Source organism: Hyperolius riggenbachi, chromosome 5 (genome assembly GCF_040937935.1).
Source record: "Hyperolius riggenbachi isolate aHypRig1 chromosome 5, aHypRig1.pri, whole genome shotgun sequence".
NCBI classification, from domain to species: Eukaryota; Metazoa; Chordata; class Amphibia; order Anura; family Hyperoliidae; genus Hyperolius; species Hyperolius riggenbachi.
This window is the reverse complement of record NC_090650.1, coordinates 29100743-29124834: the sequence shown is the minus strand read 5'-3', so window position 1 is coordinate 29124834 and position 24092 is coordinate 29100743. Positions and strand designations below refer to the sequence as shown.

The 24092-nt window shown below is 51.4% G+C and overlaps 1 protein-coding gene across 1 annotated transcript in view; it reads left to right on the top strand.

Moving 5' to 3' along the window:
* LOC137518060 (1-aminocyclopropane-1-carboxylate synthase-like protein 1) overlaps window positions 1-20273 on the top strand; it is a 51456-nt gene extending 31183 nt beyond the window's left edge. The window contains exons 11-14 of the mRNA XM_068235274.1: window positions 1856-1997; window positions 15577-15719; window positions 16360-16513; window positions 18637-20273. Of these exons, the coding sequence (XP_068091375.1) occupies window positions 1856-1997; window positions 15577-15719; window positions 16360-16513; window positions 18637-18680 (483 nt within the window). The 3' untranslated portion in view covers window positions 18681-20273. The remainder of the gene's footprint in view (window positions 1-1855; window positions 1998-15576; window positions 15720-16359; window positions 16514-18636) is intronic.
* Window positions 20274-24092: the final 3819 nt, after the last annotated feature.

Genomic DNA, 24092 nt, shown 5'->3' with positions numbered 1-24092 from the left:
CTGTGCCAAGTGTGGGGACTCTGGCTTGATTACTGTGAGAAGTGTAGCCTTTTACATTTTTTCCATTGACATGAATGGGTGAAATCTGATTTGCTGTTTGTAGCTCCGCCCAGGTGTGCAGGGGGGACACGAGACCCCCAGAACATATCATCCCAGGTAGTAAGGGATCTGTATACCAAGGTTCGTTCAAGTCGGTCAAGCCGTTTTCGAGTGATCGCGGCACATACACACATACACACATACATACATACACACACACACACACACACACATACATGCATACATCCGATTTTATATATATAGATACCCCAAAGGGGAACACTATATTTTCAGCAGTTTAGCGTCTACCGTGTTTCCCCTAAAGTAAGACATCCCCTGAAAATAAGCCCTAGCAGCCGGAATTCCTACCATGCTTGAAATATAAGACATCCCCCGAATGTAAGCCCTAGGAGCAGCCCACATGACACCAGCAAATCACGCTCAACACAAAGCCTGGATACAGGAGAGCAGCAGTATAATGTGAGTTCTACAGTCTGGTATATGTGTGTCAGGCAATTTGTGTTAAGCAGCACTTCACCTTTTCACCTTTTCCCAGGACACACTGCTTATCCTATCATAGCTCTGGGGAGCCTGACAGAGTTCTCTGCCTGCAAGAAGTAGACTCTTACCCACATGAGCAGCAGAATCAATTTCTTGTAATGAGAGCCAATATCTGCAACCCACAAGCTCTGTGCATGCTGCTTGTGTTTCAGCATGGCATGCAGTATATACATTTTGTATGGGAAAACTACAAGTGTTTTCCCCAAAAATAAGACATCCTCTGAAAAAAAGCCCTTGTACATCTTTTGGAGCAAAAATTAATATAAGACAGTGTCTTACTTTCGGGGAAACACGGTATGGAGCCGATACGTTTCCTCCGAACTGATAGGAGTTAACCTTAGATAACTGCACCTTTGAACTAATTATCATAGCTTCAGACCATTAACCGGCGCTAGCGGACGTCGCGTCCGATGCACCACATCGTCATAAACAGGCCTTCAGGGAACACTGTGCTATTGCCACACGTGATGTACGCTTTCCGTCACTTCCTGCTTCTGGTATGCGGAAGTGTATTGTTGAAATACACTTCTGTGCATACGTGACGTTGCGTCAGTAGATATTTTTTTAATCCACACGTTGCCATAGACTAACATGAGTTCCAGGCCGACACAGATTGCCTCAGCTCAACGCAGAAGCTGCACGGTAACGTAGTTATTGACCTGTGTTGGGGATGCGGCAAAAATGTCACTTCAGTCACGTCGCGCCATAACGTTACAGTGTGAAAGTCTCCATAGACTTTTATGGCACGGCAGTGGGGTGCGGTAAAAATACTGCACCGCCTCGGTGTAAAAGGGCCCTCACTTGAAGGTAATCTGATGTCATGTGGTGTTATCTTACACCATGTGACTTAGGATTCCTCAGGCCAAGCCACACTGATTTGAGCTGAGGGGGGTTGTGGCGTTACCGTCAGTGACATGACTATGTACTCTGTAAAGTGCTGCAGAAGATGACACTTCTATATAAATACATAATGATAATATGGTAGGACATTAGACTATGGTAGGATTAGATTGTGAGCTCCTCTGAGGAAAGTCAGTGACATGGCTATGTACTCTGTAAAGTGCTGCTGAAGATATCAGTATGCAATATTAATTATAATAATATGGTAGGACATTAAACTAATTCTGTGGTGGAATTAGAGTTATGTACTCTGTGAAGCACTGCGGAAGATGTCAGCATTGTATAAATACATACTAATAATGTTTGAATGATCTAATTCTGGATTTTGCTTTCTTCCTCCATGGATAATGGGCAGGATTTTGGAATGGGCGGTTGCAGGGTAGCGGTGCTACACACAGAAAACAAAGACATTCTCCGCGCTGTGAGTCGCCTGGCCTTTCACCACGAGTGCGCCGGACCCGTCCAGCACGCAGTATCCCGGCTTCTTGGCGACAGAGGTCAGTCATGCTTCTGTCACATGTGTTGCTATAGTAACTACTGCCTGGAACCATCTATTGTAAACTCAGAGGATGAGAACAGAAGCCTATTATGCCCATTATGAATGAAAGGGCAGATGTGTTAAAAATACATCTTTAAGACAATGATGTTATTCTGCTGTGTACACAGGGCCCGTTCTAGACTTTTTGCGGCCTGAAGCAATACATTGTGAGGACCCCGCCTCCTGATGTATGTGTGCAAAGCTGGACCAGAGAGGAGACACACATGGAGCTGTGCATTGCAGGCACTTGCACTATGCTTACCGGCCTCTGATTCCTCCTAGACAGCATCTCCTCCCTACTAGCTCGCAGCATCTGATCCCCAGGATGCCGGGTATGTGCTGCTCCTCCTCCCATAGCATCTCCTCTCTGCTGGCCCGCAGCATCTGATCCCCAGGATGCCGGGTATGTCCTGCACCTCCTCTCATAGCATCTCCTCCCTGCTGGCCTGCAGCATCTGATCCCCAGGATGCTTGGTATGTGCTGCACCTCCTCCCATAGCATCTCCTCCCCGCTGGCCCGCAGCATCTGATCCCCAGGATGCCGGGTATGTGCTGAACCTCCTCCCATAGCATCTCCTCCCTGCTGGCCCGCAGCATCTGATCCCCAGGATGCCGGGTATGTGCTGCATCTCCTCCCATAGCATCTCCTCCCTGCTGGCCCGCAGCATCTGATCCCCAGGATGCCGGGTATGTGCTGCACCTCTTCCCATACATAGCATCTCCTCCCTGCTGGCCTGCAGCATCTGATCCTCAGGATGCCGGGTATATGCTGCACCTCCTCCCATAGCATTTCCTCCCTGCTGGCCCGCAGCATCTGATCCCCAGGATGCCGGGTATGTGCTGCACCTCCTCCCATACATAGCATCTCCTCCCTGCTGGCCTGCAGCATCTGATCCTCAGGATGCCGGGTATATGCTGCACCTCCTCCCATAGCATTTCCTCCCTGCTGGCCCGCAGCATCTGATCCCCAGGATGCCGGGTATGTGCTGCACCTCTTCCCATACATAGCATCTCCTCCCTGCTGGCCTGCAGCATCTGATCCTCAGGATGCCGGGTATATGCTGCACCTCCTCCCATAGCATCTCCTCCCTGCTGGCCCGCAGCATCTGATCCCCAGGATGCCGGGTATGTGCTGCACCTCCTCCCATACATAGCATCTCCTCCCTGTTGGCCCGCACAGCATCTGATCCCCAGGATGCCGGGTATGTGCTGCACCTCCTCCCATAGCATCTCCTCTCTGCTGGCCCACAGCATCTGATCCCCAGGATGCCGGGTATGTGCTGCACCTCCTCCCAAAGCATCTCCTCCCTGCTGGCCCGCAGCATCTGATCCCCAGGATGCCGGGTATGTGCTGCACCTCCTCCCATAGCATCTCCTCCCTGCTGGCCTGCAGCATCTGATCCCCAGGATGCCGGGTATGTGCTGCACCTCCTCCCATAGCATCTCCTCCCTGCTGGCCCGCAGCATCTGATCCCCAGGATGCCGGGTATGTGCTGCACCTCCTCCCATAGCATCTCCTCTCTGCTGGCCCGCAGCATCTGATCCCCAGGATGCCGGGTATGTGCTGCACCTCCTCCCATACATAGCATCTCCTCCCTGTTGGCCCGCACAGCATCTGATCCCCAGGATGCCGGGTATGTGCTGCACCTCCTCCCATAGCATCTCCTCTCTGCTGGCCCACAGCATCTGATCCCCAGGATGCCGGGTATGTGCTGCACCTCCTCCCAAAGCATCTCCTCCCTGCTGGCCCGCAGCATCTGATCCCCAGGATGCCGGGTATGTGCTGCACCTCCTCCCATAGCATCTCCTCCCTGCTGGCCCGCAGCATCTGATCCCCAGGATGCCGGGTATGTGCTGTACCGGCGCAGCATCTCTCACCCGCTCTCAACAGATTAGGGATGGGATCACTAGCCACACATGAAGTCCTGCTTCCTCTCTGACTGCAGGGGCACCTCATGTGACCTGGCAGCACGTAACCGGTCACATGAGACACTGCTGTAGCCATGTATACAGGATGCTGGAAGGCCAGATGGAGATCCCATCGCTGGAATGCTGAGAGCAGGGGAGTGAAGCAGCGCCACACATCCAGGGAAGGGGAGACGAGGAGTGCGAGAAGGGGGACATTTGGGGAAGGGAGCTGCCTCTTGCCACCCTCTTATTTTTGCCACCCTGAAGCACCTGATTCATGTTGGTTCAGGGAAGAACCACCCCTGTGTGTACACCGATACAGGATTTAATTCAGAGGATAGTCGTGAAAGCAATTCTGCATAAAAATATTTAAAAGTAGCCATGGTCAATTGCGGAAATGTACAATTGATTACAATTAACCTTCTTGGCGGTAACCCCGAACGTAGTTCGGGGTAAGCCGCCGGAGGGTGCCGCTCAGGCCCTGCTGGGCCGATTTGTTTAATTTTTTTTTTGCTGGACGCAGCTAGCACTTTGCTAGCTGCGCCAGCACCCCGATCGCCGCCGCCGCGCGCCCGATCGCCGCTATACGGTGCGGCGCGCGCCCCCCCCAGACCCCGTGCGCTGCCTGGCCAATCAGTGCCAGGCAGCGCCGAGGGGTGGCCCGGGACTCCCAATGACGACCCGACGTCGGTGACGTCATCCCGCCCGTCGCCATGGCGACGGGGGAAGCCCTCCAGGAAATCCCGTTCTTTGAACGGGATTTCCTGATCGGAGATCGCCGAAGGCGATCGAAGAAGGCGGGGGGATGCCGCTGAGCAGCGGCTATCATGTAGCGAGCCCTGGGCTCGCTACATGATATAGAAAAAAATTTTTTTTAAAAAACTGCCGCGCTGCCTCCTGGCGTATTTTTTTATACCGCCAGGAGGGTTAAATTCACATCTAGCTATAATGGTCGGTACATACACTAGCGTGTTTTGGGACGGGGCAGCCAGTGAGGACCGTCTCTGGCAAAAATCTGATGTGTACACAGCCACCTGGATGTGTCGCTGTGAGATCCGGAGAGCAGGATTGTCTCTGCCGGCCGGGTGCATTGTTCCCCTCCTTACCCAGCCTGCCAGCATCCACTTCTTCAAGCACCGTACCGCCATCACTCCTCCCCTCTCCATAGCAACAGAAAGCATTGCTAGGCTGCAGCTCGCAATGCATCTGTACAGTACTCGGCTCTGAACTTTCAACCAATGGATCGAGTCCTGATGCACGTGGGCGACATAAAACTGAGTAAATACAATGGGCCTGATCCAATTCATTTTTTTCCGCTACCTTTTTTTCTATGAGATCATTTTTCATCTCCTATTTAAAATAACTTTTACACTCTGCATTTGAAAAAGTACCAAAAAGTAAGTGAAAAAGTGCTGACATAATTATTCTGAGACTTTTCTTGCTTGCTGGTGGCGTAAAAGGCATTTTATTGATAAGATGTGAAATATCTGCTATGAGATATCTCAAGCGCTGCAGTGAGATTCATACCATAGGGATTCATTTTTACAGTGCTATGCTGAACACCAGCGATCAGCAAAGCGATGAAATGCGCCTCAAAAGCGCCCAAGTGTGAACCAGCCATTTAACCCTTTCAGGAACGCATCAGTGAATAATGGCGCACAGCGCCTATGCATAAAAATGGCGCCGCATTAAAAAGACACGCTTATCGCTATTTATCGTTAGTACTGCATAATAATGGCGCACAGGGAAAAAAATAGAAAAACGGCACACAGTAACGTTATTTATCAATAGCGCCGTTCATATGCCAAACAGCAGACGGTATTGTGCACAGTAACGTTATTTATCAATAGCGCCCTACATAAGCCAAACTGTAGAAGTTATTTAACTGCAAAACGGTGAATGGATTTAATGTAACACTGTCAAGGTTAGGGTTAGGCACCACCAGGGGAGATTTAGGGTTAGGCACCACCAGGGAGGTGGTTAGGGTTAGGCACCACCAGGGGGGTGGTTAGGGTTAGGCACCACCAGGGGGGTGGTTAGGGTTAAGCACCACCAGGGGGGGTCTTAGGGTTAAGCACCACCAGGGGGGGTGATTAGGGTTAGGCACCACCAGGGGAGTGCTTAGGGTTAGGCACCTCCAGGGGGGTAGTTAGGGTTAAGCACCACCAGAGAGGTCTTAGGGTTAAGCACCACCAGGGGGGTGGTTAGGGTTAGGCACTGCCAGGGGAGTGCTTAGGGTTAGGCACCTCCAGGGGGGTGGTTAGGGTTAGGCACCACCAGGGGCGTCTTAGGGTTAGGCACCACCAGGGGGGTGGTTAGGGTTAGGCACAACCAGGGGAGTGCTAAGGGTTAGGCACCTCCAGGGGGGTGGTTAGGGTTAGGCACCACCAGGGGGGGTTTAGGGGTTAGGCACCTCCAGGGGGGTGGTTAGGGTTAGGCACCACCAGGGGGGGTTTAGGGGTTAGGCACCTCCAGGGGGGTGGTTAGGGTTAGGCACCACCAGGGGGGGTTTAGGGGTTAGGGATAGGTACAGAGAGGGTTCTGTGTGTTAACGCTAAATAACGATAAGGCTTTAACATTAAATAACGATAAGCGACAAACGGAATAGCGGCAACACCATGCGCCATTATTTGCAGGCGCCATTTTCAGATGGATCCTTCAGGAATATTTGTTTCAGAGAATTTTGAAACCAGTGAAAATAATGCCTGTTATCCCAGAATCCGTTGGGAGGAGAATTCCGCATAGCTAAACAGCCTAGGCTAAGCATCACTGGGAGGGCGGCGCTACATACCAATAAACACTGTAGATAGAGGAAATGTTTCCGAAGCTGAAACCATGAAAATTGCCATAAAGGTCAGTATCCTAATTTATTTATTGAATACTAGTAAAAAGGCCCAGCCATTAAAAAACGGGCACTAGGCCACAGCTGCAATCCCCCCCCATGTGCGTACAGCCGTCACCTTCGCACAAGCACAGTCACGGTACATGCGCACGCACGGCTGCAACCCACGACTCTGCACTAAGTCCATCAATGTGCAGCGTATGCGGGCCAGAAACAATGGACACAGGGACACAGGAGGATGCAGGGACAAGGGTTTTATTATATAAGATCACTATATGTCACTGCAGTGCCTCATTAAAGATCGTCTATTTCACTCAACTAATACTTTGTTACTTTTCTCCTTGTTGAGGGAAATGTTGTCCTTAGTCCCCACTTCACCTCCCTCCCTCAGGGTACATTCCCTTTTATACAGTTTTAAATAACAATTTTTATTTAAATATGCGAAGAATGTGCTGATTTCTAACAGTTCTGCTTTCCAAGAGATAAGCCTGGAGACTTCACATAACAAAGGTCTTATATGTAAAATGTATAAGCTTTTATCAGAAAAAAAAACCCTCAAGTCCCCAGAGAAGTTATCAAACATATACGACCTTCCAGGAAGCAATTTTTCATCAGAACAATGACTCTCCTTGTGGTTGGATGAAAATGCTCACAGCGAATATTGAGAACATACCGTGCGTTACTGTATATTTCTTATCTTAGCCCCCCTTCCATTGCCAAAACATTTTCCTAGTGCAATAGATCAGTTTTGGCAAGACAGTGGATTGATTGGTTCTATTGATCACATTTTCTGTACGTGTCCATATCTAGTACATTATTGAGTGTCTATATATATAGTACATTATTGATGAGAGATTAATGACCTTCGTGCGACCTTTCATCACAGTTGACTACGCATTGACCTATTTATCCTTTTGTTAGGGAAGCCTATTATAGGTATAAAAATAGAAACTCAAAAGAAATGTGTACATTACACTAAGAGCTGCCAGATGTCTGATACACAGGAAACAACAGACCAGTCCAGCACTGATGGAGATTAAAGCGGCATTATGACGAAAACAGTAACATTTAAATGTGTACATATACATACAAGCAGGGCCGGTTGTAGACTTTTTGCCATCTGAAGTAATACATTGTGACGATGCCCCCCTGACGTGTAGGCAAAGCAGGACCAGAGAGGAGAGACACATCGGCTTTGGATTACAGGCACCGGCACTACGCTTATCTCCCTCTGCTTCCCCTAACACAACATCTCCTCCCTACTGACCCACTGATCCCCAGGATGCCGGGTATGTGCTGCACCTCCTCTCATAGCATCTCCTCCCTGCTGACCCGCAGTATCTGATCCCCAGGATGCCAGGTATGTGCTGCACCTCCTCCCATAGCATCTCCTCCCTGCTGACCCGCAGTATCTGATCCCCAGGATGCCAGGTATGTGCTGCACCTCCTCCCATAGCATCTCCTCCCTGCTGACCCGCAGTATCTGATCTCCAGGATGCCGGGTATGTCCTGCACCTCCTCCCATAGCATCTCCTCTCTGCTGGCCCGCAGCATCTGATCCCCAGGATGCCGGGTATGTGCTGCACCTCCTCCCATAGCATCTCCTTCTTGCTGGCCCGCAGCATCTGATCCCCAGGATGCCAGGTATGTGCTGCACCTCCTCCCATAGCATCTCCTCCCTGCTGGCCCGCAGCATCTGATCCCCAGGATGCCGGGTATGTGCTGCACCTCCTCCCATAGCATCTCCTCCCTGCTGGCCCGCAGCATCTGATCCCCAGGATGCCAGGTATGTGCTGCACCTCCTCCCATAGCATCTCCTTCCTGCTGGCCCGCAGCATCTGATCCCCAGGATGCCGGGTATGTGCTGCACCTCCTCCCATAGCATCTCCTCCCTGCTGGCCCGCAGCATCCGATCCCCAGAATGCCAGGTATGTGCTGCACCTCCTCCCATAGCATCTCCTCCCTGCTGGCCTGCAGCATCTGATCCCCCAGGATGCCGGGTATGTGCTGCACCTCCTCCCATAGCATCTCCTTCCTGCTGGCCCGCAGCATCTGATCCCCAGGATGCCGGGTATGTGCTGCACCTCCTCCCATAGCATCTCCTCCCTGCTGGCCCGCAGCATCCGATCCCCAGAATGCCGGGTATGTGCTGCACCGATGCCGCATCACTCACCCACTCTCAGCAGATTAGTGATGGGATCACCAGCCACACATGAAGTCCTGCTTCCTCTCTGACTACAGCAGCACCTCATGTGACCCGGCAGCATGTAACAGATCACAGATCACCTCTGTAACCATGGATAGAGGACGCTGGATGGGCGGATGGAGATTCCATGGCTGGAACGATAAGAACAGGTGAGTGAAGCTCCACCGCCCATTTAGGGAAGGGGAGATGGGGAGTGAGAGGAGGGGATATTTGGGCAGGGGAGACGCCTCCTGCTGCCCTCTTATTGTTGCCGCCCTGAAACACGTGATTCACGTAGCTGCATGGAAGAACCGCCCCTGATTTTACACAAGCCACACCTATTGTGGGAGTGGGAGGGTTATACATCCCACATGTTATATTTGTGGTGGGGGCAGCCCTGGAATTAATTAGAGTGACCATATTTTTGTGGGTCCAACCTGGGACGGGGAGGGGGGCGGCGCGCGTGCGCGCCGCGTCGAAAAGTGGGGAGGACTGAGCGCGCAGCGGCGAAAAAATGGGCGTGGCCATGACATTGTATGGGCGGAGCTAACGTAATGATGTAACAGCGAGGCATAAGAAAGCAGTGTTTACGCCATGAAGTGGACAAACGAGACTTTGCATCATGGGTGTGCAGAAACTGTGTGATGCTAATAGTATACCGTAACCACAAAGCAGCAAACATAGCCATCTATGACCATTAAATAATAAATGTAGTAACAGTTACCCCGGACACCAGAAAATAAACGCAATAGGCAACATGTCAGCAGAAAATAACCGCAATGCGGGCAATATGTCAGTACAAAATAAACGCAATGCGGGCAACATGTCGGTACAAAATAAACGCAATGCGGGCAAACATTTCACCAGAAAAGAAACGCACTGCGGGCAAACATTTCGCTAGAAAAGAAACGCACTGCGGGCAAACATTTCGCTAGAAAAGAATTAATGCGGGCAAACATTTCACCAGAAAAGAAACGCACTGCGGGCAAACATTTCGCTAGAAAAGAAACAATGCGGGCAAACATTTCACCAGAAAAGAAACGCAATGCGGGCAAACATTTCGCTAGAAAAGAAACGCACTGCGGGCAAACATTTCGCTAGAAAAGAAACAATGCGGGCAAACATTTCACCAGAAAAGAAACGCAATGCGGGCAAACATTTCGCTAGAAAAGAAACAATGCGGGCAAACATTTCACCAGAAAAGAAACGCAATGCGGGCAAACATTTCGCTAGAAAAAAAAAATGCAGGCAAACATTTCCCCAGAAAAGAAACGCAATGCGGGCAAACATTTCACCAGAAAAGAAACAATGCGGGCAAACATTTCGCTAGAAAAGAAACAATGCGGGCAAACATTTCACCAGAAAAGAAACGCAATGCGGGCAAACATTTCGCTAGAAAAGAAACAATGCGGGCAAACATTTCACCAGAAAAGAAACAATGCGGGCAAACATTTCGCTAGAAAAGAAACAATGCGGGCAAACATTTCGCTAGAAAAGAAACGCAATGCGGGCAAACATTTCGCTAGAAAAGAAACAATGCGGGCAAACATTTCACCAGAAAAGAAACAATGCGGGCAAACATTTCGCTAGAAAAGAAACAATGCGGGCAAACATTTCACCTGGAAAAGAAACCTAATGCGGGCAAACATTTCACCTGGAAAAGAAAGCAATGATTTACTCACCTGGCAGAAGTGTCCGGCCTCTGGCGCGCTGCTCCGTCCCGGGACCGTCTTGTTTCTCCTGCTCTTCTCTCCCGCGCTGACAGGGCTACGGCAAGATGGCGCCCGAAGCCCTGTACTGGAGACACAAATAGGTCTCCAGTACAGGGCTTCGGCAGCCATCTTGCCGTAGCCCTGCTCGCCTGCCGGTGTCGGAAACAGACACCGGAAGAGGAGGCTGGAGCGGGGCTGCAGGCAATGAACTGGCACGGCGTCTATAGACGCCGCTGCCAGTTCATTGAGGAGAGAGTGGCCAGAGTCCCGAGGCCGGGACGTCCCGCTGCTGAAAGCGGGACATTTCCCGGGACCTCATTAAGCCTGGGACAGCGGACCCCGAATCCGGGACGTGTCCCGGGCAATCCGGGACGTCTGGTCACTCTAAATTAATTCATAGGGGCCTATAGGCACAGTGTCCTAGCACCCTAGACTTTGCCCTCCATGAACCTACAAACCCCCAACCAAACCACATGGCAGGTGTGCTGGCGGGTCCAGCAGTTTCTTCTCCCTTGCCCATCATTGGTAGCTACAGATGCCTCTTAGTATTAGGTAGCTCATTTACACTCCACTCAGGACTCTGCATATGGAAGGAGGGAGGGAGGCACTCAGAATCAGAATCATATTTATTTCGCCAAGTACAACGGGGGTTGTACCCGGAATTATTTTTGGCACAACAGGGTCGGAGATGGTACAAACACATACGAGCAATCCAACACATACAATCAGGTACAGTAGTACAGTAAGCATATACCTATATATACATAGAGCCCTTAATCTAGTGAAGGACGCGTGGGGAAGTCTGGAGTGCTGTGTGAGGGGAGCAGCCCGCCGTCTACCGATGGCGCTCGCTCAGCTCCGCAGCAGTCCTAGATCCCCGCAGTGTGACCTGGAAGAGAGTGTATAGAGAGAGAGAAGAGAGAAGGGATAGCTAAGAGAGAGTGTAGAACAGGGGTCTCAAACTCAATTTACCTGGGGGCCGCAGGAGGCAAAGTCAGGATGAGGCTGGGCCGCATAAAGGAGTTCACTTCAGTGCTCCCATTACAAGTAATCCGCCGTGTCCCCACCGCTAAACGAGGGCTGCAGAGCCCTCAAATCGCCCGGGGAGCTATAAGCAGGCATTTCCTGGAAGGGGCAGAGCTTCCAGCTTCAGCTCTGCCCCTCCTGACGTCAATCACTCTTCCTTCACATAAAGAGGCGGGGAGAGGCGGCGATCCGTGCGGTGATTGACGTCAGGAGGGGCAGAGCTACAGCTGGAAGCTCTGCCCCTCAGCGCAGTCGTGGATGTTTGCCCGGGGGATTTGGGGGCTCTGCAGCCCTCGTTTAGCGACGGGGATGCAGCGGATTACTTGGGAGCACTGAAGCGAAAGGCAAAATAGGCAAATAATAGTTCGCTTCCGTGTCTCTTTTGCCGGCGAGGGCCACAAAATATTGTATCGAGGGCCGCAAATGGCCCACGGGCCGCGAGTTTGAGACCCCTGGTGTAGAAGAAAGAGAGCCAAGGCAGGGGGAGAGACAGAGGCAGAATCTTTTTTGGGCTGCAGGATACAAACAGTCAGTCCGAGTAGTGGTCGTCCTGTGGAAAATCGCTAGGTGGCCCACCCCACGTGGATCTACACGGCTGGGTGGTGGAGCAGGCTGATCGCTGAACTTCAGGGCTGGGAGGTGGTGCAGGCTGACCTGGTCCACGGCAGTGGCAGGGGTAGACCCTGGGTGGCGAGCAGGCTGGGGGCTGTGGCTGGTGAAGGCCCTCTCTGGATTCCACGTGGGAGGCCCCGCAGGAAGCGGTGGTGGTCAGGCCTCCAGCATGTGGGGTGTCCCACATGCTCCGGCTGGCTTCCTGGACTCCTAGGCCCCATCGCAGCGGCCCACGTGGTGGAGGGGGATCCTGTAGCCTCCCCAAACCGGGGCTGCGGAGAAAGGCTGCTCCTGCAGTGCTGGTGGTGTCCTGGTCGCCCTGGGTAGCGGGGTACCGTGGTACCGCTATGCTCTTGGTCGGCAGCTCTCCCTTGCCTGCTTAGGTGTGGGAGCCGATCCCTGAGGCCTCTGTCATAGCGGTGGCTGGAGGGGCTGGCACGGGGAAGCAGGCGGGCAGCAACTAAGATGCCCGTGCAGGAGCGCTGATCCACCCGAGCAGCTGGTCCTCTGAGTGAGGCGGGGCGCACCCGACCAGCAGAGGAGCCGGTGGCCTGCACAGGAACGTACGGAGGACGGGTGCCTCTCCCCTGGGAGCCCTCAGTACTGTGGTAGTGACAGAGCGGGTGGTGTCGCTGATGGTCCGGCGGCAGATCGGCAGAGCTCCATGATGCCTCATCATGCCTGCACGCTGCACGTGGGTCCCAGAGCGAGCAGCTGATCCTCTTGCTGGCCGTCCTCTGCTGCGATCAGTGGCTGATAGAGAGCCGGACCGGCAGTGGCCATGTCCTCCGCCTCCTACCTAAGCGAAAGGTGAAGCCAGAGGTGAGTGGAGGAGGGATAGCCCTCTAAAAATATAAAAAAGGCCGGAGCCCTGTGGCCGAGGCGTCTGAGTCCGGCGCCATCTTGCACTCGAGGAGCAGAGTGAGCCACCCCTCCATCATTAGGCGCCTTTAGGCCCGTGCCTACAGTGCCTTATGGTAAAATCGGCCCTGGGTGGGGGAGAGGAGGTATGCAGCTACACTTATTGGAGGAAGGGGGTAATGATATGTTTTGGGTCACCTTGGGGAGGGGAGGAAGGACTCCATGAAATTTTTGTTGAGAACCCCTATGGTTTGTAGATTCTGCCTGACAAAATTATACGATTCAAAGCAGTCTGATTTCAGGGAAGAGAGAATTATTTTCCAGTGAATAATTACACTTATCTCCATTTTCCTTTGTTCTGTCCTATTGTCTGGGCCTGTCCACCCGTAAGTAAATCAAATTGTGTAATACTGTCTATGTATTAGAATTAATCTAAATTCATTTTTTTTTTAAAAACCCCAAAACTTCTTAATGCGGATTAATATGATTGATTCTGATGAGATCAAGAAAAATGAGGCAGACAAAAGCTGATTATGTATCAGACCCTTTACTGGTTAAATAAGATGAATGCATGTCTAAGAAAGCTCTGACAGTAATTCCACTTACTAATGCTGCGGACAATAGCTGTAAAATGGCTTCGAAATATTTCAGAAAGTAATAACGTTTCCAATGAATGCAATAATTACAGACTATTCCATAAGAATCACTGTAACATTGTGTCTTGGATTTCCCTGCATAGTGATAGTCCAAAAACTGTGATACGGGTGAAACTCCAAAAATTAGAATATCGCGCAAAAGTCCATTTATTTCAGTAAGGGGCGGTTCAAGCAGTAGGGGCATCTGCGAAGCGGATGCGCACCGGCTGTTCTGCATCCGCATGCAACAATCACGCCTGACCGTTCTGCATCCTCATGCAACAATCACGCCTGGCCGTTCTACGCCCACACCCTGTCCATTTTGCCCTCATAAGTTTATTTATTTATATAGCGATGACATATTACGCAGCACTGTACAGAGTATATATAGTCCTGTCACTATCTGTCCCTCAGAGGGGATCACAATCTAGTCCCTAACATAGTCATATGTCTATGCATGTATCGTGTAGTGTATGTATCATAGTCTAGGGCCAATTTAGGGGGAAGCCAATTAACTTATCTGTATGTGGGAGGAAACCGGAGTGCCTGGAGGAAACCCACGCAGGCACGGGGAGAACATACATACTTCTTGCAGATGTTGACCTGGCTGGGATTAAAACCAGGGACCAAGCACTGCAAGGCAAGAGCGCTAACCACTATGCCACCGTGCTGCCGCAGCAGTCAGCAGCATTGATCACGTCCGCCCGTACTCATGGCCGCTCACCTGTCCCGCCGCTCAGTCCCAACAACAGCCCACAGACCAGCAGAAGCAATGTGGCTCTCCATGGGCTGCAGCAGGGCAAATCTCCCTAGCAGCATGGAGAATTTTCATTGGTTCAGCACAAACCAATGAGAATCCTCCCTGTTGCTGAGGATTCCCATTGGTTTTTTGCAGCCCATTGTGTTTTGAAGGGACCGGGCGGCGGGACACGTGAGTATGATGTCATGGTGGCGATGCGAAAGGGGCCACGCAGATGCGGCGACTAGCCTAGTGAGAACGGACAACGTCCATTCTCCTAGGCTTTCATTGGACACCTTTTCCGATCCGGTAAAAAGGGGCCAAGTTGGGACTCTGCGCTCCGTCTCGCGTTCCGCAGCACATGGATCCGCGTACGATCCGTGTTTTGTAACAAGTGGAAGCCGATCGCATGGATACGTTTTTAAAGCAAGTGAGAATCGGCCCTAATTCAGCTTTAAAGGTGAAACTCCTATATGAAATATGAACCCTTTGCAGGTGTTTTGAATGAATTAACTGTTTAGAGTCTGACAAATATTGAACATTATTCTAATGGTCTGAGATTGTGATTTTGAGGTTCTCATAAGCTATAAGCTGTAATCATCAACATTATAACAAACTAGTGGACCTAAGCCCGGGCTCTAGGCTGCCCTCACAACCCCCTCCCGCCAGTCACCGCCGCCGGCTGCATGTCACTACACATGCGCACCGCGCCCACACACACCCGCCCCCCTGGCCCCATCCTCCTCCTGTTCTAAAGTCCGCCCGCATGCTGTGCATGCGCAGGACGCACAGACGCAGGGACACGCAGGAGGAGGACGCAGGGACACAGGGGGATTATTAAGTAGGATAAAGGCTTGAAATATCTCTCTTTGCATGTAATTGTATTTTGTATTTCATATATTAGTTTCACCTTTTAAGTTGAATGACTGAAATAAATGGACTTTTGCACAATATTCCAATTTTTCAAGTTTCGAGTATTTCTTGTCTAAATTTTTCCTTTCGTTGTGGTTTGGCTTAGATTGGCTGGACGATACCTTTCTCCCCACCAGTAAACAGCGTATGAGAAAGGCACAGAGGACAGTGATCAGCGCACTGCAGGAGATGGGGATATCGGTGCACAGCAGGGCCACAGGCATCTTTGTGTGGGCCGACCTCAGTAAGGTGAGCTATTCATCTGGTTCAAACCGAACTTAAAGCTTTTGTAGATCAGTTACAGGTGAAATAAGGACATAATACGAAAAAGAAATGCAAATCTGTGCATTTCCCCATCAACTAATCCGTTTACACTTACAATTTCCTAATGTGCTGCAGAAGATGCCAACAAGGTCTTTGCCATGAGCATCCCTTAGTAGCCAGGTTGTCTCACTACAATCACATGCCCCCCTTAAAGTGTAACTGTCGGGCATAAAATAAAAAATCAATTCTTTATTTTTATCTAGTAAACAAGTAATAAGGACGCTAACCTGGCAATCCAAAAGTTAAAATCTCTATTACTTTCCTTGTTGATAAATGATCATTCCCCAGTTTACCTGACTCTTATTTGGTACACACATAATTTGGTACACAAAAAGGAAGTTGCAGGACGTGTTGGGCAGATATGTGGCGACGTCACGCTCATGCGCAGAGAGTGCCCGGCAACAGGAGCACATCTGTACAGCGAGTATTGGCAAAGCGTTACCGGAAATTAGATACTGACACTAGCTGCTGTTGTGTACCCCCTTCCATGCTGTAACTGGTCTGGTACATCCCGAAAGTAAACATGAAAACGTGATGATTTTTGCCATTTGTCTGTTGTGTTTAGTACTTGACAAGCCCGACGTTTGAAGCAGAGACTGAATTATGGAAGGAATGTATAGAGGAGAAGGTTTGTGTCACTCCCGGGAAGAACTTCCACTGCTGTCAGCCTGGCTGGTTCCGTGTGACCACATCCCTGCCGGAGGACATTCTACAGATAGGTAGGTACATCCAGGGGTGGCTCTCTGCAAAGGCCACAAAGGTCCAGGCCCGGAGCGGCTACAGTCCAAGGGGGCACCTGTACATGAAATAGGGGTTGCCACTTAGGAAAGAAAAAGCTACAAATGAAGAGCAATACATTAAACAGCAAACTACTTATTGTCAGCAGATTTCCCCACAAAATGCAATCAGATTGTTGTCAGATTTCCCCACAAAATGCAGTATATGTAGCCAGGTCTAAAGTGGGCTAACATTAATTACCTGGAGGGAGGGTGGTTGGGCAGGCTGGCACGCTATTTGCGGTGCAGGCACTGCACTGGGTAGGCAGTTAGGTAGCCGGGTGGGAGGGTAGGCAGATAGGTAGACGGGTGGGAGGGTAGGTAGATAGGTAGATGGGTGGGCAGTTAGGTGGCAGGGTAGGTAGATAGGTAGACGGATGGGAGGGTAGGCAGATAGATATCCAGGTGGGCAGTTAGGTAGCTGGGTGGCAGGGTAGGCAGATAGGTAGACGGTTGGGAGGGTAGGCAGATAGGTAGACGGGTGGGCAGTTAGGTAGCTGGGTGGCAGGGTAGGCAGATAGGTAGACGGGTGGGAGGGTAGGCAGTTAGGTAGCCGGGTGGGAGGGTAGGCAGTTAGGTAGCCCGATGGGAGGGTAGGCAGTTAGGCATCCGGGTGGGAGGGTGGGCAGTTAGGTAGCCATGTGGGAGGGTGAGCAGTTAGGTAGCCGGGTAGGCAGTTAGGTAGCCGGGTGGGAGGGTGAGCAATTAGGTAGCCGGGTAGGCAGTTAGGTAGCCGGGTGGGAGGGTAAGCAGTTAGGTAGCCGGGTGGGAGGGTAAGCAGTTAGGTAGCCGGGTGGGAGGGTGGGCAGTTAGGTAACTGGGTGGGAGGGTGGGCAGTTAGGTAACCGGGTGGGAGGGTGGGCAGTTAGGTATCCGGGTGGGAGGGTGGGCAGTTAGGTATCCGGGTGGGAGGATAGGCAGTTAGGTAGCCGGGTGGGAGGGTAGACAGTTAGGTAGCTGGGTGGGAGGGTAGGCAGTTAGGTAGCTGGGTGGGAGGGTAGGTAGTTAGGTAGCTGGGTGGGAGGGTAGGTAGTTAGGTAGCTGGGTGGGAGGGTGGGCAGTTAGGTAGCTGGGTGGGAGGGTGGGCAGTTAGGTAGCCGGGTGGGAGGGTGGGCAGTTAGGTAGCCATGTGGGAGGGTGAGCAGTTAGGTAGCCGGGTAGGCAGTTAGGTAGCCGTGTGGGAGGGTGAGCAGTTAGGTAGCCGGGTAGGCAGTTAGGTAGCCGGGTGGGAGGGTAAGCAGTTAGGTAGTCGAGTGGGAGGGTAAGCAGTTAGGTAGCCGGGTGGGAGTTGGGCAGTTAGGTATCCGGGTGGGAGGGTGGGCAGTTAGGTAGCCGGGTGGGAGGATAGGCAGTTAGGTAGCTGGGTGGGAGGGTAGGTAGTTAGGTAGCTGGGTGGGAGGGTGGGCAGTTAGGTAGCCGGGTGGGAGGGTGGGCAGTTAGGTAGCCGGGTAGGCAGTTAGGTAGCTGGGTGGGAGGGTAGGTAGTTAGGTAGCTGGGTGGGAGGGTAGGTAATTAGGTAGCTGGGTGGGAGGGTGGGCAGTTAGGTAGCCGGGTGGGAGGGTGGGCAGTTAGGTAGCCGGGTGGGAGGGTGGGCAGTTAGGTAGCCGGGTGGGAGGGTGGGCAGTTAGGTAGCCATGTGGGAGGGTGAGCAGTTAGGTAGCCGGGTAGGCAGTTAGGTAGCCGTGTGGGAGGGTGAGCAGTTAGGTAGCCGGGTAGGCAGTTAGGTAGCCGGGTGGGAGGGTGGGCAGTTAGGTATCCGGGTGGGAGGGTGGGCAGTTAGGTAGCCGGGTGGGAGGATAGGCAGTTAGGTAGCTGGGTGGGAGGGTAGGCAGTTAGGTAGCTGGGTGGGAGGGTAGGTAGTTAGGTAGCTGGGTGGGAGGGTGGGCAGTTAGGTAGCCGGGTGGGAGGGTGGGCAGTTAGGTAGCCGGGTAGGCAGTTAGGTAGCTGGGTGGGAGGGTAGGTAGTTAGGTGTACAAGAGGTGTCTGTCTGAAATAACATTGTGTGCATATACTATGAATTAATAATAAAACCCTTCTCAGAGACATGTACTCTCTTTGATTTTCAGGGTTGCAGAGGCTGAAGAAAGTGCTGCTCAGAAGATTAAAATAAAGCCCTGCATGAATCAGGCATTCGCCTTACAGTTATCTCTGGCTGGGGAATTGTATCCACTCCACACCAGCCCACCATGAACTCAGCTGCAGGACTCATCCACCTCTCCTCCCACTCCTGTAATGCTGCTCCTCTCTGTCAGTCTCACCTCATCCACCTCTCCCCCCGCTCCTGTGATGCTGCCTCCTCTCTGTCAGTCTCACCTCATCCACCTCTCCTCCCGCTCCTCTAATGCAGCTCCTCTCTGTCAGTCTCACCTCATCCACCTCTCCTCCCGCTCCTGTAATGCTGCTCCTCTCTGTCAGTCTCACCTCATCCACCTCTCCTCCCGCTCCTGTAATGCTGCTCCTCTCTGTCAGTCTCACCTCATCCACCTCTCCTCCCGCTCCTCCAATGCTGCTCCTCTCTGTCAGTCTCACCTCATCCACTTCTCCTCCTGCTTCTCTAATGCTGCTCCTCTCTGTCAGTCCCTCCGCTGGCTGCCAGTCACACCTCATCCACTTCTCCTCCCGCTCCTCTAATGCTGCTCCTCTCTGTCGGTCCCTCCGCTGGCTGCCAGTCACACCTCATCCACCTCTCCTCCTGATTCTCTAATGCTGCTCCTCTCTGTCAGTCCCTCCGCTGGTTGCCAGTCACACCTCATCCACCTCTCCTCCCGCTCCTCTAATGCTTCTCCTCTCTGTCAGTACCTCCGCTGGCTGCCAGTCACACCTCATCCACCTCTCCTCCCGCTTCTCTAATGCTGCTCCTCTCTGTCAGTCCCTCTGTGGCTGCCAGTCATACCTCATCCACCTCTCCTCCTGCTCCTCTAATGCTGCTCCTCTCTGTCAGTCCCTCCACTGGCTGCCAGTCACACCTCATCCACCTCTCCTCCTGCTCCTCTAATGCTTCTCCTCTCTGTCATTCCCTCCACTGGCTGCCAGTCACACCTCATCCACCTCTCCTCCCGCTCCTGTAATGCTGCTCCTCTCTGTCAGTCCCTCCGCTGGCTGCCAGTCTCACCTCATCCACCTCTCCTCCCGCTTCTCTAATGCTGCTCCTCTCTGTCAGTCCCTCCACTGGCTGCCAGTCACACCTCATCCACCTCTCCTCCCGCTCCTCTAATGCTGCTCCTCTCTGTCAGTCCCTCCGCTGGCTGCCAGTCTCACCTCATCCACCTCTCCTCCCGCTTCTCTAATGCTGCTCCTCTCTGTCAGTCCCTCCGCTGGCTGCCAGTCACACCTCATCCACTTCTCCTCCCGCTCCTCTAATGCTGCTCCTCTCTGTCGGTCCCTCCGCTGGCTGCCAGTCACACCTCATCCACCTCTCCTCCTGATTCTCTAATGCTGCTCCTCTCTGTCAGTCCCTCCGCTGGTTGCCAGTCACACCTCATCCACCTCTCCTCCCGCTCCTCTAATGCTTCTCCTCTCTGTCAGTACCTCCGCTGGCTGCCAGTCACACCTCATCCACCTCTCCTCCCGCTTCTCTAATGCTGCTCCTCTCTGTCAGTCCCTCTGTGGCTGCCAGTCATACCTCATCCACCTCTCCTCCTGCTCCTCTAATGCTGCTCCTCTCTGTCAGTCCCTCCACTGGCTGCCAGTCACACCTCATCCACCTCTCCTCCTGCTCCTCTAATGCTTCTCCTCTCTGTCATTCCCTCCACTGGCTGCCAGTCACACCTCATCCACCTCTCCTCCCGCTCCTGTAATGCTGCTCCTCTCTGTCAGTCCCTCCGCTGGCTGCCAGTCTCACCTCATCCACCTCTCCTCCTGCTCCTGTAATGCTGCTCCTCTCTGTCAGTCCCACCGCTGGCTGCCAGTCTCACCTCATCCACCTCTCCTCCCGCTTCTCTAATGCTGCTCCTCTCTGTCAGTCCCTCCGCTGGCTGCCAGTCTCACCTCATCCACCTCTCCTCCCGCTCCTCTAATGCTTCTCCTCTCTGTCATTCCCTCCACTGGCTGCCAGTCACACCTCATCCACCTCTCCTCCCGCTCCTGTAATGCTGCTCCTCTCTGTCAGTCCCTCCGCTGGCTGCCAGTCTCACCTCATCCACCTCTCCTCCCGCTTCTCTAATGCTGCTCCTCTCTGTCAGTCCCTCCACTGGCTGCCAGTCACACCTCATCCACCTCTCCTCCTGCTCCTCTAATGCTGCTCCTCTCTGTCAGTCCCTCCGCTGGCTGCCAGTCACACCTCATCCACCTCTCCTCCTGCTTCTCTAATGCTGCTCCTCTCTGTCAGTCCCTCCGCTGGCTGCCAGTCACACCTCATCCACCTCTCCTCCCACTCCTCTAATGCTGCTCCTCTCTGTCAGGCCCTCCACTGGCTGCCAGTCACACCTCATCCACTTCTCCTCCCGCTTCTCTAATGCTGCTCCTCTTTGTCAGTCCCTCCACTGGCTGCCAGTCACACCTCATCCACCTCTCCTCCCGCTCCTCTAATGCTGCTCCTCTCTGTCAGTCCCTCCACTGGCTGCCAGTCACACCTCATCCACTTCTCCTCCCGCTTCTCTAATGCTGCTCCTCTCTGTCAGTCCCTCTACTGGCTGCCAGTCACACCTCATCCACCTCTCCTCCCGCTTCTCTAATGCTGCTCCTCTCTGTCAGTCCCTCCACTGGCTGCCAGTCACACCTCATCCACCTCTCCTCCCGCTTCTCTAATGCTGCTCCTCTCTGTCAGTCCCTCCACTGGCTGCCAGTCACACCTCATCCACCTCTCCTCCCGCTTCTCTAATGCTGCTCCTCTCTGTCAGTCCCTCCGCGGCCTCCACAGAATCACACAAATGATACAATTCAAGACGCACAAAGAATTACGCCCACACGGATCGGATATTATAATATTATTATTGGATATTTGCCTTAAAGCAAACCTGAAGTGGAATAAAAAAACGTAAGATATAATTAACTGTATGTGTTGCATGGATAAGGAATACAACATTAGTAGCAAAGAAAAGAGTCTCATGTTTTTATTTTCAGTTATGTAGCTTTTTTTCTTATAATATTGCCTCATACTATCACAGTTGCAGTTTAAAGCCACACTCTGTCTTTTAAGCTATAAAGCTAAGCAGAAATAATGACCCTTTGAACCTAATCTCAAGCTGTCTCTCACTATTTATTGGCTGTTTAATTGCTTCAGAAAACAGGTCCGTCTTAGACCCAAGTTGGGTCGCAGAGGTCCGAGAAGCTCTTTTGCATGGATAACAACTGAAGTTTCTTAACTCTTCCTGTTCCGGAAAACAATATTAGGTTATTTTCTTTGCTACTAATGTTCTATTCCTTAGCTGTACTACACATACAAGTCATTATCTCTTAAGTTTATTTTTTCTTCAGGTTTGCTATAAACTCTGCTTCCTTAAAGAGAGCCTGAGGTGGGCTCCAAAAAAAAAACCCTGTAGGAACGCCCCTGGCGGGCGTTTTAAACAAGGAATTCCTCTCCCCTGTGTTAATCTCCAAGTTAGCTACAAATCTTGACGCTAAACTCGGGGGGAGGGGGGGGGGGGCTTTACCTAGGCGTTGAAGGGGCAGAGCGGCAGTTGAGGGACACAGAGCCATGTCATTGGGCAGAGAACATGGCTCTGTGTCCCATCTGCCCACCGTAGATCCACCTCAGGCACCGGTGTAACAATAGGGGATGCGACCCGGGGCCCCCTAGGGCCCGCCCAGGGACTTTGGGGGGCAGGAGGGGTCGCAACATAAGAGGAGAGTGTGGCCACAGATCGATGGGGAGAGGGGACATTCCCCCCCCCCCCTCCTCACCTCGGGCTCTCCTCTCAGCGCTCCCCCTCCTGCAATAATTAGCGGGCGGGCGGCGGCGCCGGAGGTCTCTGAACTCTAAGAGCTTCATGTTACTTCTTGTTTCTTTGCAGGGGGGCCCGGGCATTTCTAGTTACGCCCCTGACCTCGGGTTCTCTTAAAAAAAAAAAAACAGTTAGATTAGATACCTATTGAGTGGTATGGCTCTGGATCTCATACAGGCATTCCCGTCCCTCTCTCTGTCCCTTCTTTCCACCACTGTCCCTCTGTGAAAGTTACTCGACCACCTGGTTGAATACGCCTTGGGGAGTCCTGATGAAGGCTTCAGAAGTACTCGTGTACCCAAGTCATTCTGAATATAAGCCGTTCCATACTGCGCATGAATGCGCTTTCACAGATGCGCAGTGTGGAGCTGCTTGTCTTCTGAAGCACTCGGGGATGCAAGACTCTACTGTAGCCAAATACAGTAGATTGGCAGAACTGCCAGGCAACTGGTATTGTTTAAAAGGAGAGCCTCCATGTTCCTCTAACTTCAGGTGTACTTTAAATATTGTTCCTATTAAATAACTTCCAAAAATCAAATTTTTAGTGCTAAGCATTAAAAAAGTAATAAAACAAATATTACAAAACAAATCGTGTGCATCCTTTCTAATTGTAGTAGCATAACTCCCAACTGTGCCTCTTTTAGAGGGACAAGTCCCTCTTTGAGAGCCCTGTCCCTCTGTCCCTCTTTCCTCCTCATTTGTCCCTCTTTCCTCCTCATTTGTCCCTCTTTCCTCCTCATTTGTCCCTCTTTCAGGACTTTGTCCCTCTTTCTATGTAAATATATATATTTCTCTACTGAAAAATGTGTTTGATTCACTGTAAACTTTATTCCCATCCTTTAATTTGATATATTACTTATTTTCAAATGTTAATATGAAGGAAAATGAACCAGGATAGGAAGGTCCAGTGTGGTTTGAGTTATAAAACAACAAATTTTTCTTATGAAATCTTTATGGTATTCATGACTAGGGGTGTGTCTGGGGAGTGATCAGGGGTGTGGCAGGGGCGTGGCTTAAGTGCCCCTCTTTCTCATCTCAAAAAGTTGGGAGGTATGTAGTAGATGTATATGAGACCAAAGACAATAATATATTTTGTAACTATTCCTTTGTAGATTGCATATGATATTAGATGAATAATACCTAAAAGTCCATCTCCTGTATATCTTGCCCTATAAAATCTCTTTTTTTTAAAAAATTATTAATATGTGGATCTAATATGATATTAGATGAATAACGGGTCAAAGTCCATCTCCTGTATGTTTTACTCTGTGGAATCTATCAGTTAATTATTAACCTGTATTCCTGATCTGAGGCAGTTGCCCTGATCTGAGCTACAGACTCCAAGCATACACAGATGTACAATAATATGGAAAGGGGGCGGGGAAACACAAGGAGACACTTTGCTCTGTCTTGAGGATAACCATAGCAATCAGCCTGAAGAATCTAACCTAGAGGAATACTAGTCACCTAAACATTACTGGTCCAAAATATCAGAGGAGGGGAATTCTTATCATGATTACCAACATACATACCTACATAACAATACAGACAATCATATACACATTGGTACATTATACAGAGCTGGTAGACATAGTAATTACAGTGACAAATGAAACGTGATAAAATGTATAGCTAATTCC